Raw genomic sequence first — 24714 nt, forward strand, 5'->3', positions numbered from 1 at the left:
TCTTCTCTATCTTAATATATTTGTAAACCTTATTGATAGTGGTCAATATCAAATTTTGCCCAAAATCTCTTAAACTTTTGTAAACATACTACAATAGTAAAATTATCAATATTTTTGCCTTTTTTTTTTTTTTTTTTTACAATTTTCTTAACAACATTTAAAATATTATTCATGATGTTTCATTTTATGTGAACATGTTATTATTTGAGGAGTCAAATAAAAAGTTTTTGACATATTTTTTTATAATACTCTTTAAATATTTTGAATTGTTAACTATTGTAACTTATAATATTTTTATGTAGTTTTTAAATATGCAAGTTTTTGTTTCAAAAATTTAAAATTTCAGGTACGAATTTATACCAAAAATTAGTTATTTTATCTCTTGTTGTCCCCAAAAGGTTCACATAAATGAAAATGGAGAGTAATTGATACTATTAAAAATTGGCAAACCTGACTCTAGAAACTTTAAAAGGGAAAAACGAAAAAGAAAAAGGCTATTAGGCTAACCAGCAACGTTAGTTTTTAATACATATTTTGATTTCACTAGAATTCAGACTACAAATGTTTTGATTTTATAAACAAATTTATTTTTTGTTAAGAATAACAAGATTATTTAATTTAATTTAATAAACAGAGTAAAACTAACCTCTCCTTTTCTGCTTTAAATCACCTCTTTAGTACTCAAAAGAGCTTTCGTGCGAAAAATGCAGAGTTCAGTGGGCACTGAAAACCCCATTTCAAGTGGATCCAAATCTGGGTCAGACTTGTCCGAGCTCTTGGTGGGTCAAAGGGTCCATTTCGTCGGAGATACTCGTCGGATTGGAACAGTAAAGTACGTGGGAGCAGTAGAAGGCTATGAGGGAAAGTGGGTCGGTGTTGATTGGGACAATGGATATGGCAAGCACGATGGATCACATAATGGGGTTCGCTATTTCGAAGCTCAAGGCCCAAAAACGGCGTCGTTTGTTCGACCTCACAATCTTAGCTCCGGGATACCACTCTTGAAGGCCCTTGAGATTAGATATCATGGAGAATCCACTAAAGAAGAAGAAGGTAATAGTTGATAATTGTTGTCAGTTTTTGGTGGTTTCTTGTGCTTAGTGATATTGAAAAGTCTTTTTTTTTATTCAATATATTTTACCTGGGTGCAAAAGACTCTTGCTTTCTCTAGAGGGTGATTTGTTTTGGTGCTTGATGAAAATGGAATTGTAGTAGTATGGTAGGGGTCGTTTGGTTTAGACTTTAGAGACAAGTTACGCAGGGAACAATAATGCAGAGATTGTAATATAGGGATAAAAAATTGCAAGGATTGTAAGGCATTGATTATTATATGGGTATTACTTCTTATACAATGTATAGTTTAAATATATGGGTAATGGATTGTGCTTTGGTCATTTAGTTGCTTTAATCCATGTATTACTAATCAACGTATTCTTATTCCACTTTCTATCCCGAATAAATGAATACATAGATTCCTGCATAACTTATACATGTACTTATTTATGTTAGCAACAAAAATGACGACCAAACAATGTATAAGTAATGCTGAATTTGTACGGGTATTATCACCCTTTATGCTTGAAATCAAACGGGCACTAACTTTATTGTGTTCTTTGTTATCAATGTGTTTCACGTGTGTATTTTATTTTATCTTCCTGGTTATTTTTAGTAAATAAAATGCATTTCTTATAAAAAAAAAAAAAGTAAGATGCTTTAAGACTAGCCTTTTGGCAAAATAGAACTTATGAGCTGAAAGATATGTGATTTAACCATGTTAAGTAAATAATACGAAATCTGAATAAACAACTAAAATAGCTCCGTCAAAGTGAAAAAGCCAGCCAACAGCATTGTGTGTTTCAGAAACCATAGGACTCTGGTGCTATCTCGATTGTACCTGCTAAATGAAGCATGGGTTGTTCGTTTCTTGGGATGTTCAATGATGGGTTCTATTTGGCTCCATCTTTTATCCTAATTTTGCAATTATTTCCTAGCTTGTGGAACAAAGACATCATTCCTTGAACAGTTATATACTTCTTTAATCTTTTCCTTTGCATAATGTTTCAGATGAGATGTATGTTCTTTCTGCGACAAACAAACGGGTATCTATTCAGTTACTGGGTAAAGATAAAATTGAAAACAGGCTGAGTCGGTTTGAGGAGTTGACAAGTGCATCACTTGCTTATTTTGGGGTTAGCTCAGCTGGACCCCAAGGGCATATCAATACCACTATACCAAGTAATTATGGGCTTCTCCACTTGCCTAGTTTTTCCTAACTGTACATGATTGTTCCTTCATATATTAAAGTTTTGATGTGTCATTCTCCTTCTTGTGCTTTACTTTCATTTTCTGTTAACTGAAGTATTTGACTTTAATTATGAGGTAGATTATGAAATTTCTTATCTTCTGTTGTATCCTAGCTCAGTAGTTTGATTACCGATTTATTAAAGTTTGGCCAGGAAAGAAGATGATGAGTTTGTAATTTTTTATTTTCTGAAGTTGTCTCCTGTTAACTTTCACATTTATAGTTGGCTGTCCATCTTCTAGAAAGCTTCTTACTTACAAGTTGTCCAAATTGAGTGTCCATGTTTGATTGATACAATCATTAAAAAGAAGAATTGCTGCAAAGTGTGATGTGTCAATATCAATATATATGTGGGAAAGTAGTTCCATGTTTAAAGAATGAGAGTTGAAATTGCATATTCTTGAATATATGCCGCAGAATCTAAGGATAGAAAAGGGATAAAGAACTTTGAGAAATGTAGAAGATGGACCAACACATCCTTGACTATTATGTAAACAACAACAACATATCCAGTATTATCCCACCCTGTGGGATCTGGGGAGGGTAATGTGTACGCAGACCTTACCCCTACCTTGTGACTCAGGAAGACTATTATGTAAGGTATTGTGAAATTTTCTTTAGGAAAATGGACATTTTTGGGATGGAACAAAGATGAAATGTCGATGTTTGATTGGGGTGAACGAAGTAATAGATGATAGTAGTTGGGTTCTTTTTATTTACATGACGGTGATTAGCCGGACCAGCTTGCGCTCACATATACTAATCCATCGAGGGCTTTCTACAACATCCAAGCTTGCTACAATGTACAAGCATAGATGTCGAGTAAACCTATGCACCAAGGTTAGAGCTGATTTGTTCACACTGAGTCCTGTAGATGAAATTTGAACTTAGGATCTCGTATTTGTTTCTTCTATCCCTCAATAACTGAACTATCCCATTGAGGACAAGAAAGCTTGTTTTTGCATTTGTAGTTGAGTAATATTCATTTGCAGAGTATCATTATTTGATTAATTTCCATACTTTTGTCATTCTTTTTCCTTAAGTGCATGTGATCTTTAAGATTCAGGATCAATCTTTAAAAATATATGAGAACATTGCAGATGAATGAAGTGAGTCCTGCTAAGGCTAAAGGTTGGGTTGGGTGATCAAGGATAAGACAGTAGAGAGTTGAACGGTTGAAAGAACTAGGACTGTCTCATGCTGATCAGTTATGTTTGGGGTTTTAGGTATCCATGGAAGCAGGTATTAGTGATATAAAGGTTTGGGAATTAGTCGAACATGGCTTTAAAGCAATTTCGAAGGAAAGACTACAGAGCGCCAAATGGCTGAAAACTTAAGCAATATGACCAAGAAACTTATGTTACATTGAACTTTTCTTGTTTTATTATCTGAAGATGGGAATGCAACCAAACATATTCAGGTTATGGTTGCAATATTGAGGTAAGTAGTCTTGCTTCCCTGGGTAGTTATTTGCCTTACATATTTTGAAGTTGTTAAGTCTACAGCCTACCTTAGAAGAAGTCCATAACGGTGTGAAAATCGCAAATACATTCAATACTTCTGAAATTGAACATGACCTATTGAACTGAAAGCAAGAAAGCCGACTAACAAGTTTATTTTGTCCTCTTGAGTTGTAAAATACTTACACATCTCCTGCATACTATTTATATTAGGATTTTCATCCTAAGATTCAAAAGACTTACAATCTCTAAATTCCATGTGGTTTTAAGGAAAAACGTAGCATAATGAAACAAAAGATCCATACAGGCTACACCAGCTAATCGGGATTAAGGGTTAGCATGTTAGTACACTTAAATTAGGTGCGGTGTTGCCAGGAGTGTTTAGAATTACTAATTTTTTGGCACGTGCGTTGGACGTGTATGTCTGAGTATTAAAATAAAATTTTGGACTTTATGGCTGGAAAGAAACAAGCGATGCTTTGAAGGACAAAGAAAACATATCTCTAGAATTAAGAATAATTGTCTGCATAATTTGTATTTCTGGTGTAAGAACATTATTTTGGAGAATGTAGATCAATATTTGGGCTTTATTGAGATGCTTGGAAAGTATTGTAACTGGCTATTCTCAAGCCTTCTTTCATGTACTTTTGTGTACCATCTTGGTACTTATTTAATGAAATCTTTACCTTATTAAAAAAAATTGAGTAAATAAATATGCATGAAAGAATAATACAACTTTCTGTAAACAATCAATGTGTACGGACTTGTTTGTCGAGGTCAGTATGAAGATTCTGAACCTACGAAGATGAACAATTAAATTTTTAATTAGATACATGTTTCTTTTTTACTAATTTTATTTTTATGAGGTATACACATGTAATAAAGTGTACCAATAATTTCTGATAGATGATATTCCTGATGTATGTTCCTTTGCCTCCCTTGAAAAATTCAATTTAAAAACCATGTCCTCTGCAACATGCCAAAATATTTCTTTCTTGAAAATTTAGTCCTTAAGATCATGCAACTCTGCTTTAAAAATTAAACTTGAGTCACCAAGTTTGGACTAGTTGAACTTTGAAAAATTCATCTTGAATCTCTATCCATCGAGTGTTATATGTCATCGTGTAAATGGATCTAATCTTCCAAAATAGTGAACCTGGGACATATCGTCCATACAAATGAGGAAAGCCATAGGTAGTCCTCTGGTCAAATATTCAAATATATATGTTAACTCTTGCTTTTTCCTTTTTTTTAATCAAATTGTAATAGTGCAAAAATATATTACAGTTAATAAGGCCAAGAGTGTTAGACTATCTTTTTATTAACCTTAGTTTTAAGAAGGAGATAAATGCTGTAGAATAAATGAAGTTGTTGCATCTAGAGCTCAATATGGAAAAGTATATTTCGACTAAGAAAAAGAACACTAAACCCTCCATGTAATATCTATGCTGATGTCATACCTTGTGCATGTTGTTCATTATCACACATCGAGGCAATTAATGCAACTATCAGACAAACTAATAGAAAAGTACTTCGCCTTAAGTAGAAAAATAGTATTCTATGCTTTCCTTGACACACATCCATTGAATATTAGTAAAACAATGCTTGCAACATCTACAAACGCACTTTTCTCAAATTTCCACTAACCCAAATTTTCAAGTTCTAAATCACTATTCCATACACAAATTGATTACAAAAAAAAAAGTACCAAAAAAATTTATAGAAAACATCATATTATCAGAATCAGACAAAAATACACATAGATTGAAGAATCATATTTGGAATTAGAATGTACTATAATGAAACTCAACCCAATAGAAAGAAGAAATCTTAGAAGAATTGACCGTGAAAACGAATTGGTAGAAAGTTACTTCATCAAAAAAAAAAAAGAATTGGTAGAAGGTTAAGAAGAATGAATAATTCTTTGTATATCTAACGAAGAAAGAACTGGCGGAATATTTTGAAGGGAATGACTATTCATTCGTTGGTGTACCATATTTGATGCAAGTTTAAAGCCTTTAAATGAATAGGCTTTGTTTTGAAAGGTAGCCAATGGTTGAATGAATTCAAAAGTAAGCTGATCACAAAGAAGAAGGAACACAACCTTTCAAATATTCGATTTTCTTCTTTGATACTTTTAAATATTTATGTTAATACATTATTATTGAATTAAATAAGTAATAATATAGGATATTTAAGTGATTTAGAAGGGCAGTTATGTAATTCAACTTTTTAGTTATGGGCTTCCCACTTTTAATATGATATAGATATATCAGTATATCAATATAAAATATCGAGAAACTCTAGTGTTAGAGAACCGTTAATTTGTCTTAAAGACAAGTTTTTGAGTATTGGAGTGCATTGTGTCCAAATGGAGCAAATGGATATTAAGGATTCATAGCCAACCTAACTTGTTAAAGATCTCATGGTTCTTCTTTTATTTTGCTGTTTTAGTTGTTGTTTTTGTTGCTTTTTATCTTCTAGCAAATGCTTACGTGTTAGTTGTTTCAATGTTATTATTCAACCCTGTGAGCTTTCGGACAGGAAGCAAAATGTTGCCTGAATTGTGCATGCCATTGTTGCAGGGTTAAAGGAGCTTGATTTGACTGGAAACCTGCTTTCTGACTGGAGGGTAATGCATTGCTTCTCTGAATGAAGTCAGATCATATTCTGTTTGATTGTAATCAGATCCTCTCTATGAAGCATTCTCTACTTGTTGACTGTTTACCCGACGTTTTGGTTTTCACTGTATCCAATTTTGTGGTGATTTTTATTTGTGATGTGGATTAAGAAGTTAATTTGACCACCTGACATACTTTTCAAAGAAGGCAAACTTTTCTGATAAGTAGTAAAAATGGTGAACTAGCTAAAAAGGTGTTTGAAGACACAAGTAGTTCTTTACAGAAAATTAAGGGGAATTGTATTCTTCTATTCAATTTTTGGTGTAAGTCGGAACACATAGATGATCCTGAGGCAAGTCTAAAGATATTAGGTTCCTTGTAAGAAGAGCAAGGAATGTTTTTTTTTAATGTTCCATTTTTTTATGTAACACCCACATTTTGGTTTCCGGCACAAACTTTGTGCTGATGTCTACATATATACACAGAAATATGTTACCATTCTCAAAAAGAATATCAGATCGTGGTTTAAATCTGAAATGATTAGTTGCATCTGAAGTCTGAATAGTTTCAAAGGTCTGTTGGATTGTAAGTGTCTCAAACATTAGACTGAAAATTTGTCATGTGAATTGGAGGTTGGTTGGAGGAAGTTTAGATATCAACATGGAAGGAGAGGGGATGATTGAGGCCATGCTGATTTCCTTTTCCATAAAACCTTTCGATTCAGATTGTACTTCATTAGATATGTTGGATTTTCAACTCTAAAAGGGACAATTCTTCTTTGACCTAGTCTCAACAAAGCATTTGAGTCCAGCTTATTGGTCATAATACCTAGTTGGACTGCAGAATGTAGAGAATCGATGTCGAAAAGTCTAGTCATATCATTGATTGCATGACTGTATTTCATTTTTGTGCATCGTAGTATGCAGAACTGTGATACCAGTGCATTCTCTCTCCATGCATCAAATACTGTTTATCTGAGCAAGCATATCCTCGCAGGAAATTGCTGCAATCTGTAAAGAGTTACCGGCTCTCATAACTCTGAATTTATCATACAACATCATGTCTCACGATATAAGTGGGATGCCCCTGCTAAACCACATCAAAGTTTTGGTTTTGAATCACACTGGTATAAGCTGGAAACAGGTGAGAGTGGACCTATTGCTGTCTTCTTCCATGTAACTTAATCATTTATTGAGTGTGATGTATTTCATTTGGCAGGTTGAAATGCTTAAAGACTCTCTCCCTCTTGTTGAAGAGCTTCATCTGATGGGAAACAAACTGAGAGAAATAGCGGTGTGTTTTCCCTTATTAGAGTTATTTGCAGCTGAATCTCAAATTTCTATGTTATTATCCACAAGTTCTATTAATTCTTGTTTAGTGAAGATAAATAGCTGTGTTATGACATTATATTTTCATCTTCTTTGTATCTTTTGTGCTCTCGCTCTTACATCTTGTTTGGATGGTTGTTAGATATCATTTCATAATGTATAGCATTGTATGATGTTATATTGTACTGTATTGTTTTGATGAATACAATGTTTGAATAGATTGTATCATTTGTCGTCGTTTCATGATGTCACACACATATGAAGAATAAACTTGTAATATTACAAAGAAAAAGTAGGGTACAAGGTAGAATTATTATATAAAAAGGTAGGGTAAAGGATAAATTAGGATTATTTAATAAGAAGGAAGGGCAAGATGAGAGAAAAATAAGGTAACAACCACACCAAATCAGCTGTTACATAAAGTAGCACTTTTCATTGTCATATAACAACGAATTTAACGATACGATACAATAAAATCTAAGTAACAACCAAAACAAACATCATATTTAAAATAATAATACAATACAGTACAATAGGTAACAACCATCCAAATAAGCTGTTAGACCGGAAAAACTTGTCACATAACAAAGCAAACTAGTGTATACTCAGTAGCCAGTAAAAATCCTTCAAATTTTGTCGATTTATGTTTAATCATGCTAGAGAAGCTATTACAAAAACTAAAGGAACTATTGAAAAAAAAGTTGCGATTTGAAGCCCGTGAGTTTGCATGGGGATTCATCTTATCTGGCAGATACTTTGTTGTGACTCCAACCTTTACTTTTGCTTTTGTACCTGGATCATCATCATTTTCCAACGGGGGCATAGATCATATGCGAGATAGAGGATGACTGCTGGCCATTAGAGGATTTCGGGGAGCTGCTCTTAGCGATGGTCACAAGATGATTTTGGATACAAAACCAAATAGAAATAGAATGCCAATTTAGGTTTTTTATGCCATTTCTTCAAAAGTTGAAAAGTAAAACCCATATATCTCGCATTGATCACTTAGTTTTTTTTTTATGAGATTCTGCATGGTGATAGCAAGTATTTTTCTAGTTCTGTTTTCCACCTGAAAACTGGGGCAATGAAATTTGCTACTGCCTTCACCCATTAGGGTGGAGAACATTAACCGGATTGAAACCAATTTAACAGATTATGTCTAGACAAGTATCGGTTCCAGAATTACAAGAGCAAAATTTGAAACTTTCAGATGAAAGGCATATATACTGTTTGAAAGTTCCTATTAGCTCTCTCCTCTGAGTAATGTGTTCATCAATGATCGCACTTCATTTCCTAGTAACTGACATCAAGAACAATTAGTTATTGTACTACTATTACGTCTGTAACCAAGAGAGTAATAAATGAGTTTCCCATATGAAGTACAAGGATGCATCTCTTCATATATGATCTATAAATTATTCACTGAATCTTTGCTTATAAATTTTTATTCCTTTTCTAGCCATTATCTTCAGATATTGTTCATGGATTTGATTATCTTTGTCTTCTCAATTTGGAGAATAACTTTATAGTCGCTTGGGATGAAATCTTGAAGCTGTCACAGTTAAAAAGGTGCTGCAAATTAATGTCCTCTTCAAACACATTATTTTTATGTTGCATCTCATTGAGATTTTAGTTTGTCGTCTTGCATTCAGATTGGAACAGCTCTTTTTGAATAACAACTGTGTCGGCCGTATCTGGTACCCTGATCATAATTCATCTTCTGAACCACCCAACGGTCATGAACTTCTTGGGGAAAGCTTTAGGCCTTTCCAGAATCTCCGTTGCCTTCTTGTGGGTAATACTACAACTCTCTGAGAACTAACCTTAATCCTGGATATTTAATTGAGATATAACTGGTAGTTTGTGTTACATTTACAGGTGGGAACAAAATTGAAGATCTTGCTTCTATTGATTCTCTTAATTTTTTCCCTAATTTGTTGGTAAGATTTTTCTTATAGTACAGACCATTTGATTTGATCACGAATTTTTCATGAATTAACTGGATAAAGATTTGTTATTATAGGAAAAACTTTCGGATGTAATAAACTGGTGTTTGGATCTAATTTTTGTGTTGGAGCTTCTTATGTGTGATCTAACTATTATGGTGTTACACATTAGATGCATATCATGAAACTATGCAACCACTACATGTGTGTCCTTTTCTCTATCTTCCGGAATACGTTGCCGGTATGGTAGTGGGCTTAATGTGGTTGTTATTGGATCTCACTTTGTATCCAAATGGTTTTTGTAATTTAGAACTTAGCATTTTACTCGAGGGATAAATCGTTCTCTTTGCATCTATTATGGGTTTGTGAGAACTATAAGCCAGAGTGGTTTTTATTTTACTTTATTAGTAGCTGACCTTTGTATAATCATATTTGAGAAAGTTCTTGGATTGTCATAATAAATTAGTTTTTCCATCAATAAGTCGCAATGAGCTAAGTGCATGCTAAGCTTACAGTGATGTTTAAGCTGTACGTTTTGTCACTAATTTGAGCAAGGGTTCTGTGTTTCCACATTATGGTTTGTGTTGCTTTTGTTTCACCTCCCTCCAACATTTAACGTTCTTCCTGAAGAATGCGGTTGAATCTTGAGTGTGTATTTATCAGAATAACTATAGTCAAAAAAATAAAATGAAGAAATTTCTAAAAAAATATCGCTAACTGCTCAAAACATTGCATTGGTCTACTTGATATAACATACGGGAAGAACTAATGTGACATAGTCAGAAGGGGGTGGGTATGTGCAATTCTTATCACCCCGTAAGGAAGAAAATGAAGTCCTATTGCCTTCTGTTGTCCGAAGTTCTTATGTCATTAAAAACCAAGGGATTGCTAACTGTAATCTAAAAAATTACTTGCCTGCTAGCTATAAAAGTATAGCACCTAGAAAATGTAACTCGCTACAAGCTTAAGAATCTTGTTTCAAATTCATGTTATTTGGTCAAACTTTTGGTAGGATATAAGGCTTTCTGAGAATCCTATAGCAGATCCAGGGAAAGGTGGTGTGCCCCGGTTTGTTTTGATTGCTCGCCTTGCTAAAGTTGAAACTTTAAACGGAAGCCAGGTAAATTCTTCATATTCTACTGATTCATTTTTGCAAGCATTTGAAGTTGCTCAAGTTTTTCATGCCTTCTTTTTCTTTCAGGTTAGTCCTCGAGAGAGGAAAGACTCTGAAATTCGGTATGTTCTCTCTTTCTGATGTAGCATGTCCTAATGAACTCGGAGTGATTACATCTAGATCATATTATTATTTACCTATGCCTCTAGAAATCTGACTTCAATTAGTTACCTTTCTCGCTGGCTGTTTTCTTATCTTTAACTTAGTTTCAGATCATCTTCTTTAGCTTCACTTCTATTGTTTGATGAATAATCTTAAATCCATTATGTAGCTGGTTTACTGTTGAGAACCATGCTTTAACTAAATTTTGTTAAATCATTAGTGGAAAGGTGGCACCTGGACTTGTAAATTTAATCACCTATTTTAGTTCCTCTTTCTTTTTCTGTCCTTTTTTGTTCCCTTCTTTATCGGAGGGGTGGGGGGGAAATATGTTGCTGGGTCCTCATAATATACCGAAAATGTGTTCAGTCTATGTGCATATTAAATTGTAAGCCTTATTTGAGATATTTACTGAAGAGAATTACGAAAACTTCTAAACAGAAGCCAAAAACTAAATGAAAGTTCTTATTCTCTATGTCTCTTAAACCTGCATCAGCTGTTCTTTGAGAAGTCTAGGCATATGTTCTGTTTAAACTCCGCTAACTCTTGAGACACATTATTTGTTGGTTATTCTGATGTTAACTTTTTTTTTTCCTTTTCCATTTGCAAAGCATTGCTGGATGAGGCTAGTGTTGTCTATGTTGTTGCTGATTGATTCTTCGAAAAATACACCAACTTGAGACACTTTACTAGACTCTAGTCCAGTCATTGTTCAGATAAATAGATTTTCAAATCCTTCTGCAGGTATGTCAGATTGGTCATGTCTAAAAGCCATGATAATGCAGAGGAAATTAAGAAGCTGCACCCCAGGTATTTATTTTATTTAGTACGTTACATATATCTTCAAATATTTTTTATGAGGCTAGTATATAAGCCAATATTTGGTATATTTTGTCTTTGGCTTGGGCAAATGTTAGCTTGTGCCATTGGTACTGATTGTTTAGAGGATGTTTTGAAAAATTTGCAGTACCTACATTGGAAATAAATACCTCAACCTATTCTCTGTTTTCTATTTACTCGCTTATATTTGAATACTCATGGGTTCAAGCCGTGGAAATAGCCTCTTACAAAAATGTAGGGTAAGGCTGTGTACAATAGACCCTTGAGGTCCGGCCCTTCCCCGGACCCCATGCATAGCGGGAGCTTAGTGCACCGGGCTGCCCTTTTTATCTGAATACTACATTTACTTTAGTCACCTTCTGTTTCTTAAGCAACTCAGAGTATTAACTATAAGCCCTATCTAGCACTCTAAGTATGTGTTAATTGGTGCAGATTTGCAGAGCTGAAATCTTTTCACGGAATTGAGGATCAAAAGGCTGCAAGTGGATCTACGGGTCCACAAAAAATGGCATCAGGGCTCATTTGTATTGACTGTCACCTCTAAACTTTGCCAAATTTAGATCCTAATCGGATTCATGAAAATGCTCTTACCGCTCATGCTTGCCTTCTGCAGCTATTACTCTGAAGTGTGTTGCGGCGTCAATTGGTGAAAAGGCCCCATTGACTAAAAAGCTGCCTGCGACAACTACGGTATGATCCTTTTCCTTTACTAGACAAGCATTTGATTGCTTTATGGTCTAAAGCTTTCTACTTATCTCTGCTCCATTCAGGTGGGCAAGCTGAAAATCCTATGTGAGAGTTTCTTCAAGATAAAATCTATTAAGCCAAAGTTATTTCTTCAGGAAGAGGTACGTATGCTAATAATGGTCACATCAGTCACTGTTGTCATGATTTATCAGTGTTTAAGATTTTCAGAATTTTATGTTTAGAATCTTCTTGTTGGACTTTCCCAGGGTTCCCCATTCGCAACACTGCTTGATGATGATATGGCATCATTAATTGACTTTGGAGTTGGCAGTGAATCAACTATTCTTGTGGATGAAGATTGTTAATGTCATAAGAAATCTTGGAACGTCCAGTCATTGTCACATAATATGCTGGAGTTCATACATAGGTGCACCGAACTCCAGTATATTATGCTGGACCAGTCTCTGTTGCAGCAAAATAGTGGCTATTTTATTTTTGAATGACCAGTTCGAAAATTGGTTATACCGTGCTATTTTTACCTTCATTCCAACATTCTAGATTTGGTTAATCACAATCATTAGTAAACACTTAACCTATTTCAACAAAGACGGGAGCATTTGAGAAAGTTACAAATTGGAACCGCTAAAATTTTAGCACTTAATGAATCTCTTTTGATTAACCTGACTTCACGCGAGTCAAATCTGCAGTGCCATGCTAGTTTTGTACACATCAAACCAGTTTTCTTCCTACTAATATATTTCCCTTTTTTTTTTCCTGGGGGTAAATTAGATACAAAGTTATCGTAATTACAAAGACAACTTAATCTCACGTTTTGCCTCCACGCAAGGGAAGATCCAAAATTGTCTTACCTTGGAAAAATAATGGCACGCTAGACTTGAAAAAGGTACATGCACATATAACTTTCAAATACTCGTTTTCAACCAACAGAAACTCTTTTAATTTTGCACACAATCATATGGTGAAATTGCACTCTGGCGAGGAAATCAACCTACAATAGATTTGAAAATCTACCAACGCAAGACTTCGAAAATACATTTCTACAACTAGCACAAGAGTTCCATATGCCTACAAAAAGTTTGTGAAGCAGAAAATACCGACTTCACATAAATTCTTAGCATTTATGATTAGGCGTGTATGAAGCTGACAAAGCAAAAACAAAGTACACATTGCACTAATAAAATATTCCATGTGCCATGAAAATGATCTGAAATTCAAACTAATACGAACTAACAGCCTAGTTGTGAACAAGAACGCCAGAACACATTCCCTCAAACAATTTCATCAGATAACAAGTTCACCTTGGGGCACCATACATCTGATTAGCATCATACTGTGCATAACCAGGCTGGGGCGAGACACTCTTCACGTAACCAGCAGCAGCAGGTACAGTTGCATAACCACCTGATTGAGCCATGGATTGATCATAACCAGGCTGAGCCGGGGCTGCAGCAGGAACTGTAGCTGGTTGAGCATAAGCTTGCTGTCCAGTATATGGTGCGCTATAAGTAGTTGAAGCCTGAGCACCACTGTAAGTTTGGTCAACTGGTGCCTGATAATAGCCTGCACTGCCTGTCGCCTGCTGTTCAGTGTAAGCAGGCTGCGAAGGGTAGGAACTGTAACCTCCAGCAGGGGCTGCTTGGGCATAAGCAGGAGGTTGTTGTGGTACAGGCTGACCATATCCTGTACCAGAAGCTGCTGAGGATACCTGCTGAGGATACCCAGGACCAGAAGCTGGAGCAGCTTGTGGGTGATTGTATCCATCGGCGGTAACGGTGGATCCATATGCAGGGTAAGTTTGTTGCATTTGCCCACTAGATGCATAGGGGTATTGCTGCTGCTGCTGCTGCTGCTGCGGCATACTAGCACCATATCCTTGAGTTGATGGAGCTGGACCCTGCTGATATGGCACTTCTCCAGGTTGATTAGCCCTGGGATGGCTGTAAGGTTGCGAATGGGAAGCCTGTGGATGCATACCATATGAAGGAGGTTTACCATATTGTTCATGTGTGCCATAGCTGGGATGTGCAGCACTTTGAGGGTAAGATGTCGGCTGAGAAGGTCCATGTCCTCCATACTGATTCTGTGGTGCCATCTGGTGATCATATTTTACATCAGTGTATCCATGCCCATAGCCTTGTCCATGCTGTGCTTGATGATGAGGGTATGACTGGCCATAATCTGGACCATGTGCCTGCCCATAGCTGTAGTTTGCCTGAGAAGACAGACCCATTAAAGGACCAGAAAGAATGAGTACGAATTTTAAAGAGGGAAGCAAATGCTGAGGCATTGGCTATATAGTGCAATTAATAATTATAAACACTAACCTGTGACTGAGGGCCCTGCATAGAGGCTGGAGGCCTTTGCTCCCAACCCTGACCAAATCCGCCTCTTGGTGCTTGCTGTGGAGGATAATTTCCATAAGCAGGAGGTGGATATTGTGGGCTGCGAGATGAATATTGTCCTCTTTGATGGTAATCATAACCTGGAAACTGCCCAGGATGACCACCTCGGGGTCCCCATTGTGGGGGAGCAGCTCCGCCACGTGGGCGAAATGCCTGCTGACCATAACCCGAAGATTGTGTTGATGGCCTTACAGGCTATCACGCCATTGTGAAAAAGAAAGACATCTAGAGAAGTTAGCACATGATTGCAGATTTAAACAGAAAATATAAGCATAAAAATAAGACAAGCTCAGGAATAGCTGCCAGGAAACGAAGTAAATGAAACTTGTAGATGCTTGAACTGTAGCAGGGTGACAACTGCAAGAAAACACACATACACAGATCCAAAGATTGTACTTGCATTGAGTTATAATAAAACATGAATAGTAGATAGCAAGAGCATTGATGAAAATGTAAAGAATAAAAGCAGAATTAGCAATCTAATGACGCTTCAAGAAAATATCAAACACAACTGCCAAAATGGGATCAGATGAGTCTCCCATAACACTATCAAGGAAAAGAAATTGATGTTTCTTGATACATATCAAGCATCTTAAAATATACATGCACATAAGAAGCAGAACTATCAATATCCAGTCTTGAATAAAAGAACATCTTTTTTATTGCATTCAATTGTGTAATACCATGGTAGTCATACTACTTCCAAACACCACGTGTTAATGCAAGTCAAAAGGCCGGCTATTCAGTTCTCCTATGTTTAAGATATTATGAGATCAGATTGCATCATGGATATAGTACACTCAATAAAGATGATTTAACTAGTGATGGCATTCTGCAACATGGTGTCTTGCATAGAGCATGGTATCCAGAGAGTACTCTTCTAATATAATAACCTTGCTATTATTATCATTTTTAGTTTTTAAGTCTCGAAGCAATCTTACCAAAACTATTAACATCTGCAATGGCGAGGGTTAATGCTTGATACCTCTCTTCGGTGGTCGAGAGTGAATAGTAGTTGTCTATGGCTACACCAACGCAATGCTGTGATGTCAAAGACAAAATCCAAATCTGCATTTTTAAAGCCAACCAATTCGAAATTGGCACCCATTGACAAATATAAATCACGGCAACCGACATCCCATTTCAACACAACATTCTCTTTAACTGTATTCAATTGACCCGGCACACAAACTTTTATGAACGTTCACTAAGAAACAAGCTCCCATCATGTGACATTTTTCTTCATCTCATGCAAAACGCCTACTCACCACACATAACAGAGTAACCACTACAAGATAGGCAATTAATTTAATCCTAAGAGTACATTAATACATTCCTTCAGCAGTTCAGATCTAGCAAAGTCACCAACTGGAACTTGTAAACAATGAATAGCAAGGCAGTAGTACAGCACCATATTCTACCTAAACAAGTGCCTCAAGTAAAACCATTAAGAGAGTTTTCACACTGACCCCTTGTAAGCAGAGAACTTTATGCCCCCTTAGTGACACTAAGAAACATGCAAATGTTCCAAAAACTCGTTGGTACCCTCCTACTGGTAAGAGCCATACTATTACTTCAGAAGATCAGCTAAATACGTTTATTCTTAACATGTAACTTCTAATTGAACTAGTAAAATTGTCATTTTATACGAGAATAAATCAACTGCTAAACAGAAAACAGGAGGCATAATTTCATTCTACACGATTTTCCATAACACATACATCAAATTCAACAGATGTTGCACATCAACAAATTATACTGAGTTATTTTTTGATAACTGAGTAAACTCAGGGCAGCCGTCCATCATCTACCCTTCTCAACTTAAACATTAGGCTTTTTCCGGTATCAGGGTTTGAGCTCGTGACATACGCCTAACTCACACGTCATGCATTGGGCTCTTACCACTAAAGTAAAGCCATGAGGGCTCAAAATATACTATGTTATATAAAGAACACATTGCTTTATGTTACTTAAGTCCGAGATTTGCATCTGAAATTTACTGATAGTTCCTAAAACATACATTTCTGTCCAAAATTCCAGGCTCAAACCTGATTGTAGGCATGTCACAGTATCAACTATGCGTATTCAAGAAACAGTTACTTATAGAAAAAGTGTTCAAGAAATGGCCATTAACAAAAATGAAATGAAATACGCTTATATCAGAAATACTGATCTGAAATATTAAACTGCATTGAATACACCTAAATGGACCTCACACAAGCGCACTTAAAGAATAAGGCAGAACCTCCAAACAAACCTGACTCATGACTTCTTTGATCATCTCTCTTGCCATATCAATTTGCTTTTTATCACCAGTCACTCGCACTGTTCTTTCTTTAGATTCTTTTCCATCAGAAGGAAGTGGAACCAGCTAGGGAAATAGTAGAGCATTAATTTTGATAATTTAACCAAGTGAATTGATTGCCTCTAATAGTAAAACTACTTTGCACAAAATATGTGCCAACAGAAATCATAGGGTTATCAATACCTGAATTCGTGCCCCTGATCTTGTCTGAAGACTCTTGATAGTTTCCCCACCTTTTCCAATAATTAAACCAACCTAGAGCAAGAGGAGAAGACAGGCCCTTGTCAATCATGGAAACTAAAGAATCAAAAATAATAACCTCCTCTGCCCCCACAAAGTCCCCAGTCGAATTGGGGAGGGACGAAAGGTAAAGAGAGTGGAACAAGTAACAAATACAACCTTCTCATTTGGAACTTGTATCTCGATCTGTTCTCCAACCACAGCCTGCACAGTGCCAAAGCCTCTAGCCACAAGTGCAGGAGAACCACCCGCATCCGCCTAGAGAGCCAACATTGTGAACCATAAAAGTTGGGAAGATGACAAAAGGAAATGGTCACAAGACAAACCACATACCTCAGCTATGACATCCTTTATTAATTTTTCAGCTTTATTTATATTTTCTAATGTTCCAATCAGTTCGACAGGTCTGGTTGCAGCATGTGGATCTGTATCAGCATCACGCATTATCTGAATTTTAGCTCCCGAGTTGTATTGCAGGTATCGAATAGTATCCCCGGATTTTCCAATAAGAACCCCAACCTGTACCAGTTTTACATAGAACTCTATAAGATTCAAGTCAAATGCTGGACAAGGTGAAATAGCACACAGGAGGACCAAATAATATCCACTGCAAATTCTACAAGGGTCAACTTAATCATAACCAAATATTATCACCAGGTTTTCTTGATTTAAAATTTTCACCTTGTGTAGCTCAGAAAATATCCATTTCTGCTGCACTCTTTAACATCAAAAGAAATAATCATTTCCCACATGAAAGTGACTCAATTCAGCACACAATTGATATACTTTAGAGCTTGTTAAACTGGCTGCTTATGTTACGAAACGCCAGGAGTTCTCCACGTGCCTAGCTGATTACTCCCCACTAGGAGAATATAAATTCAGACTTCATAATTAATAAAACAAATTTTTCAACAAGATGTCGTCTTCTCATCACCTTATTATTGGGGACCTCCATTTTGCGTGTAAATGTTTGATCATCAGAGGCTGGATGCTCTTGATCGAGCTGAACACCCTCTGTTTCAGGCGCTTCAGCTGATGGCTCCTGAATGTCACCTTTAGACGGCTCATCGACCTGTGTACTCTTCTCTGCATCAGGCTCCCCAATGTCACCTTCACCTTTAGATGGCTCATCGACCTGTGTACTCTTCTCTACATCAAGCTCCTGAATGTCACCTTTAGATGGTTCATCTACCTGTGAACTCTTCTCTGCCTCAGAAATTTTTTCAGCATCAGAATGTTCAACATCCCCTGTTTTCTGATCAGTATCAGCAGGTTGTTCCCTAACTGATTCGGCAGCTTCCGTGGCTACTTCTTGAGACACCTCTGGGTGAGTATCATTCTTTTCAGCCTCTGACGGCTGCACATTGTCATCTTCTTTCGGCTCTTCCTCTATCTTCTCCTCATAACCATTTTGGGCTGCTGAAAAAACAGTAAAAACATGGAAACAAGCTTTAACACATCAGACTTCCCATACACAGTCTTTGATATTTCTCACATTTTACAACAATTCCAAATCCCTAAGAGAACTCTTCCATAAAATATCAACTCACTATAAACATTCACTACACAGATATCCACTCTTTCTACACAGCCCACTTCAAGTGGGCAGCACGAAAAACAATTCCCTTTCTCAAGCATTTCCCAGAAAGATCAAAAGTAGTTCGTCAAAACAATTTTCCACCACAATATCATAAGGACCTACGCCTCAGTCCCAAATAAGTTGAGGTCAGCTATATGAATCAGTGAGCATGTTATCCCATTTAAACTCATATATGCAAAATGCAAATAAGAAGTCGTAGAAGTTCTGTATATTTTCTAAACGTATAAATCTCTGAAAGGCTCCAAGAAATGCAAGACATAAAGCAAACCACATAAGAAAATAAACCAAAATGATCAGCTTTATCTCTGTACAAGCAAAAAAAAAACCAATAACGACCAAAAAACACCCAAGAAACTGCACAAAAATCACAATGCAAAACTTTAAAACAAACTAAATTCTACCAAGGGTTAGCTCTAATACCTAATCCATTAGCTTTGTTATCCTCCAAACGAGGTCTTTTAGCTTCAGACCCATCAACATCTTCCTCATCAGCAGGAGGTTTTTGCACGGAATCCGACTCCGCTTCCGGTTTCGGGTCCGACCCGACTTCTTCAGGTTCGAAATCTTCCAGCTTTCTCTTGTGATGATCCGATGGAACCGGGCCGCTTGTTGTTGTTGCTTCCACCATCACTTCTTCCTCTGCCATTTTCTCTGATCCGAAATCTAACGACTATGCTTTTCACTATATCAGACTGTGTAGCAAAAGTGCAATCCGAAAAAAAATTGGTTGAAGAGAGAAGAGACAGCAAAATAAAGATATGCCTATGAGATTTTTATATACAGGGGAAGTTGGTAGATTTTTTTCTTTTCTTTTTTGTCAGTACGTCGAGATTGATTAGGGTTGGGTTACTAGGGTTTGTAGCCCATGTTGGTGATAGGATATTTGGGCTATCCGTAATGGGTTACTTGGGCTTTTTCTTAGTAGGCCCATGGCTTTTACCCAGAAATAGTTTCAACTAGCAAAAAATTAGGGGAGAAATTCAAAAATAGCCAGACTTACAAGTAGTTATTTAAAAATAGTTACAGTTTCAAAAGTAATTGAAAAATTCAAACGAAAACACTATTTAAAATCCGAAAAATACTCCAGCATATTATGGAGTATGTTGTTCAACATAAGTAGTGAAGTTTCAATTATACTTCACATTCAAACGTTGTTGTTGTTGTACTCCAGCATATTATACTGAAGTTTCAACATAAGTATATTGGAACTCTAGCATATTATACTGGAGTTCCAGCATAAGTATACTGGAACACCAGCATATTATAATGGAGTTCCAGCATAAGTATACTAGAACTCCAGCATAATATACTAAAGTTCCAGTATAATACACCGGTCCAGTATAATATGCTGAAATTTTATACACAAGTGCTCCAATCTCCAGTATATTATGCTGGAACTTTCCGCGTGTTGGAGTTCCAACATAATATGCTGGAAGTTCATACACAGGTGCATCGATCTCTAGTATATTGTGTTGGGCAGGTCCCTGTTGCGGTAAAATAGTGGCTATTTTTTAATGACTTTGCAAACGCTAGTTATTTTTGAATGACCAATCTGAAAATTGGCTAGCCCGTGCTATTTTTACAAAAATTAAGGAATTTGGTACCAGGTGACAACTTCCCTAACAATTAGCAAAAAAGAGCCTCACTTAAAGATATTAGCACCCTTCAGCCAAACACACATTAAGAAATATAACTATTTGTAATCAAAATTACTTTTATCCAAAAATATAGCACAAATCAGCGCACATATCTATCCCCCCCCCCCTCTCTTTATTCTAAATGTTTTCTCTCTTTCTTCCTAAACTTTTCTCCCCAAAACTCCCCCACTCTCTCTCACACACACACTCATTTTACTTCTCAAATACATAAACAGTCCCTTTAAGTTGTTCTCAACGATCAAATCAATTAAGTTTTTTTTTTATTTTGACACTTCAAGTGGTTATTAAGTAGATCAAGTAAACACCCGATTACAGCAAAGCATATACGTGAGTTACACTTGCCAATGACATGTCAAATGAACCAATTAAAAAATGACATATGTAATTTTGCCATAAAAACTTGAAACATGTAACCAACCAAAAAAATACACTTAAAGAAGAAAAAATACGTTTTTCTTAAACCATCCCCCCCTCATCTTCTTCCGCTCGTCCCCGTTTCCCAAATCTACTCGACTGTCCCAAAATAATACATTCATCCAAAAGATGATAGACTAGACAATAACTAATAAATTGATAATTAACAATCAATTTTCACCAATAATTTGTCAAATTGGGATGATGCAAATATCTCAAAATCGATTTAAGAATCAACCAGCTAGTGGATTTCTTCCAAATTGAAAGAAAAAAAAAACTGAAGTTCTTGAGGATTTGAAGGAAGCTGGCCATAAGTTCTTTGAGTTACTAGCCGAAGAAAAAATCAAATATTTCTAAAGAGAATGATGGACCTGATGAATTATGCTCTTGTTTTGGAACGAGTTTTTTTGCCTAATAAGCTAAAGCTCACAATTTTTTTCCAATTAAAAGAAAAGGTCACCAACAATGGAGGAGGGAAAGGTGCGACTAGCAAAAATGATGAAGTAAAAATTAGGGTTTGGGTATTGGGCTTAAATTAGAGACTTCATTAAGGGTATATTCAGAATTACACATGCGATTACCATTTATTACTATTTGGGATGGGTAGACAATGTGCGTCACCGAAAGTGTATTACACGCGAGGTGAGCTAACTGGATCGAGTGTTTACTTGATCTACTTAATAACCACTTGAAGTATCAAAATGAAAAAGGGCTTAGTTGAGGTGTTTATTTGATCGTTGAGGACAACTTAAAAGGGCGACTTATGTATTTCGCATAAATAATATGTTAGGTTTCAACTTCATCTTTTTCTTTTTGGCTAGTACTCTATATTAGGTCTATTTTCTTTTAGTTTACAAAGACTTTTTCTAACTATGTAGAAGATGAGAAAGAAATATGGGAAGAAGAAATTGGCATGTATATCATAAATTCACTTGTATCCCTTGCATATAACAGATATATATTGTAAAGGTTTGTCCTGATTTCTTACCATATTTGATTTTCATATCTCTTGAAGAAAATAACAACATGTTTACCATAATTAATTTTTCCTTTTACCAAAAGCAAAATATAATTCTTCAATATTTGGCTAGTCTTTTTTCTTGGAGGAAAAAGTGTTGTACTTCTATAAATTGAGGATCCTTCCTTCCCATTTAGTAGCATCCACAATGTAGCCATATGGGGTTTGATAGTCTTGTTTAGGGGGAGAATTTCGGGGCAAGTGTTAGCCTACCACTTATGTTTGCCTCTTTGTGAGGTTGTTCTCTCGATATTTTGTATTCTCTTTTATATAATGGATTGCTTATCTCCGCCTTTGGACGTAGGCCAATTTACTGAACCACGCTAAATGCTTGTGTCTCTTTTGGTATATTTCTCTTTTGTTGTCTGATTTATCGTCGTTCAAGTTTTGCTTTACTAGCTTCTGCATGAAACCTGATTATTTTTATCCTAACAAGTGGTACTAGAGTGAGGTTCAAGACAAGTTCATCTAGGTGGGTTTAGTTCTTACCGCAACCTATTTGATGATAATCATAACTTTTGTTTGAGAAATTTGACCGGAGTACTATGCAAGTTGAGGCGAACTTTGTAGTGGAGATTTGGAGATACGACCTATTGAAGGTTATTTGAAGAAGGTGGATCAAGTTTATTTTGTCAGAAAATTCAGGCCAAAAAGGAGAATTGTTAGGTGTTTGTCCTTATTTTCTTACCATATTTGATTTTCCTATCTCTTGAAGGAAAAGACAACATGTTTACCATAATTAATTTTTTCTTTTATCAAAAGAAAAATATAATTCTTCCATATTTGGCTACTCCTTTTTTTGGAGGAAAATATTTTGTACTTCTATAAATTGAGGATCCTTCCTTCTCATTTAGCAGCATCCACAATGTAGCCATATGTGGTTTGAGAGTCTTGTTTAGGAGGAGAATTTCGAGACAAATGTTAGTCTGCCACTTGTGTATGCCTCTTTATGAGGCTGTCCTCTCGATATTTTGTATTATCTTTTATATAATGGATTGCTCATCTCAGTATATGGACGTAGGTTAATTGACCGAACCACGTTAAATGTTTGTGTCTCTTTTGATATATTTCTCTTTTATTGTCTGATTTATCGTCGTTCAAGATTTGCTTTACTAGCTTCCGCATGGCGCCTGATAATTTTGATCCTAACATGTATAACTTCATGTATATCATGAACTTAACTAGATATCATGAACTTAATTGTATAACTGATATATATAACTCCATGTATATTATGAATTTAACTGTAGAACTAATATTTAAATCTTGTATCATCGCACATATAACACCATGTATATGATGAGCTTAAATGAATAATTGATCTCTATATCGTCATGTATATCAAAGACTAAACTGTATATAATGTATATACAACAAATTTTATGGATACACATATATACATGCTAGAGATACATCTATGGTGTATAACACCATTTAAATTGTCAACTCATCCAGAAAAGTTGGAAGCTGATATACTTCGAGGATAGGTCTCCAAAATTTCCATACGGGATAAAGACAGTGGGTTTTAAGGTTGACTTAGCAGTGACGACAACTTCATATTCATCTAATATCTAATTGCAAACATCAATACTTGCACCACCTAGCCCACCCAAAATTACGTCAAATGGTACCCTCCAAATCCGGGATATTTTAAGCTAAATACTAATGGAGCATGTAAAATCATCCAATCAAAAAATGGTCTTGGCGGAGTATTCAGAGACTCAATAGGTCACTGGATACTAGGGTATATAGGTGAGAGAAAAAAGGGGAACCATACATATATGGAACTCAATGCACTCCTTGAAGGATTATAATTTGCCTTACGTCACCAACTAAAACCATTGGAAGTCAATGTTGACTCAAATGGGGTAATTTCTCTACTTCAATCTCCCAGTCTGCAATACTCATCAATACTATATGAATGCGGGTATCTGTAATCCAAATTGGTTAGGTCTCGAGTGATACACACATACAATGAGCAAAATCGGTAGCAGATAAACTGACAAAACATGGAGCAACTACGGATAATGGTTCTCCAACTACTATCATATGACAGCCGCCACCTTTTGTTTTATAAGATTTGCTAGCAGATCAACCGGGAACGCCACACTTGCGTAGATCAGCTATACCAGCACAACTGGAGCCAACCTCTTTTTGTTTAGATATGCTGGCAAATGATTGTAATATTAACCATGGATCTTTTTGTAATACAGTACCAATGGGCTACAGTACTCATCACACTTTTTGTAACTCAATGCCAACGGGGGACATTTCTCCCTGTAATATTACGTAATTTATAATATAAGTTCCTTTGGTTGACCAAAAAAAAAAAAAATCGAAGTTTGTTGTTGGAAGCATCAATACAATCCGACTAAGGTCAATGTCAATATTGGAAGGTGTTGAGAAAGTGAAAGATACGGGAGAGAGAGGTGGGGAGGAATAACTATTATATTGGTCTTTGAGGGGGTTACAAAATTGTATGTTGTGGGATATGGTTATTTGACGCCAAACATTTTGGGCTTCTATTGCCGAACCTAATGTAAGGCCAACAAATTGACAATTTTCTTTATGCGTTGTCATACCTTTTCAATTTTACAAA

At 35.9% G+C, this 24714-nt stretch overlaps 2 protein-coding genes across 3 annotated transcripts; one reads left to right on the top strand and one right to left on the bottom strand.

Moving 5' to 3' along the window:
• Positions 1-648: 648 nt before the first annotated feature.
• Positions 649-13141, top strand: LOC104246625 (tubulin-folding cofactor E). 2 transcript variants are annotated; one of them, XM_009802485.2, is made up of 15 exons: positions 649-1053; positions 2065-2235; positions 6348-6394; positions 7380-7526; positions 7602-7676; positions 9171-9280; positions 9364-9506; positions 9590-9651; positions 10670-10777; positions 10859-10893; positions 11675-11740; positions 12203-12294; positions 12384-12460; positions 12541-12618; positions 12724-13141. In XM_009802485.2, exons 1-15 carry the CDS (start codon positions 705-707, stop codon positions 12820-12822), a joined length of 1659 nt encoding a protein of 552 aa, XP_009800787.1. In that variant the 5' UTR covers positions 649-704; the 3' UTR covers positions 12823-13141. The 2 variants fall into 2 exon arrangements, with proteins under 2 accessions (XP_009800787.1, XP_070026953.1); XM_070170852.1 differs by having other exon boundaries at positions 9264-9280.
• A 399-nt stretch (positions 13142-13540) lies between these two features.
• On the bottom strand, positions 13541-19829 carry LOC104246626 (uncharacterized). Its single transcript, XM_009802487.2, has 8 exons — positions 19446-19829; positions 18360-18844; positions 17759-17944; positions 17585-17683; positions 17369-17440; positions 17138-17251; positions 14803-15075; positions 13541-14690 (listed from the first exon to the last, which is right to left on the bottom strand). The coding sequence occupies exons 1-8, from the start codon at positions 19669-19671 to the stop codon at positions 13773-13775; spliced, it is 2373 nt and encodes a 790-aa protein (XP_009800789.1). The 5' UTR covers positions 19672-19829; the 3' UTR covers positions 13541-13772.
• Positions 19830-24714: the final 4885 nt, after the last annotated feature.

This window comes from Nicotiana sylvestris, chromosome 3 (genome assembly GCF_000393655.2).
Source record: "Nicotiana sylvestris chromosome 3, ASM39365v2, whole genome shotgun sequence".
Lineage (NCBI taxonomy): Eukaryota > Viridiplantae > Streptophyta > Magnoliopsida > Solanales > Solanaceae > Nicotiana > Nicotiana sylvestris.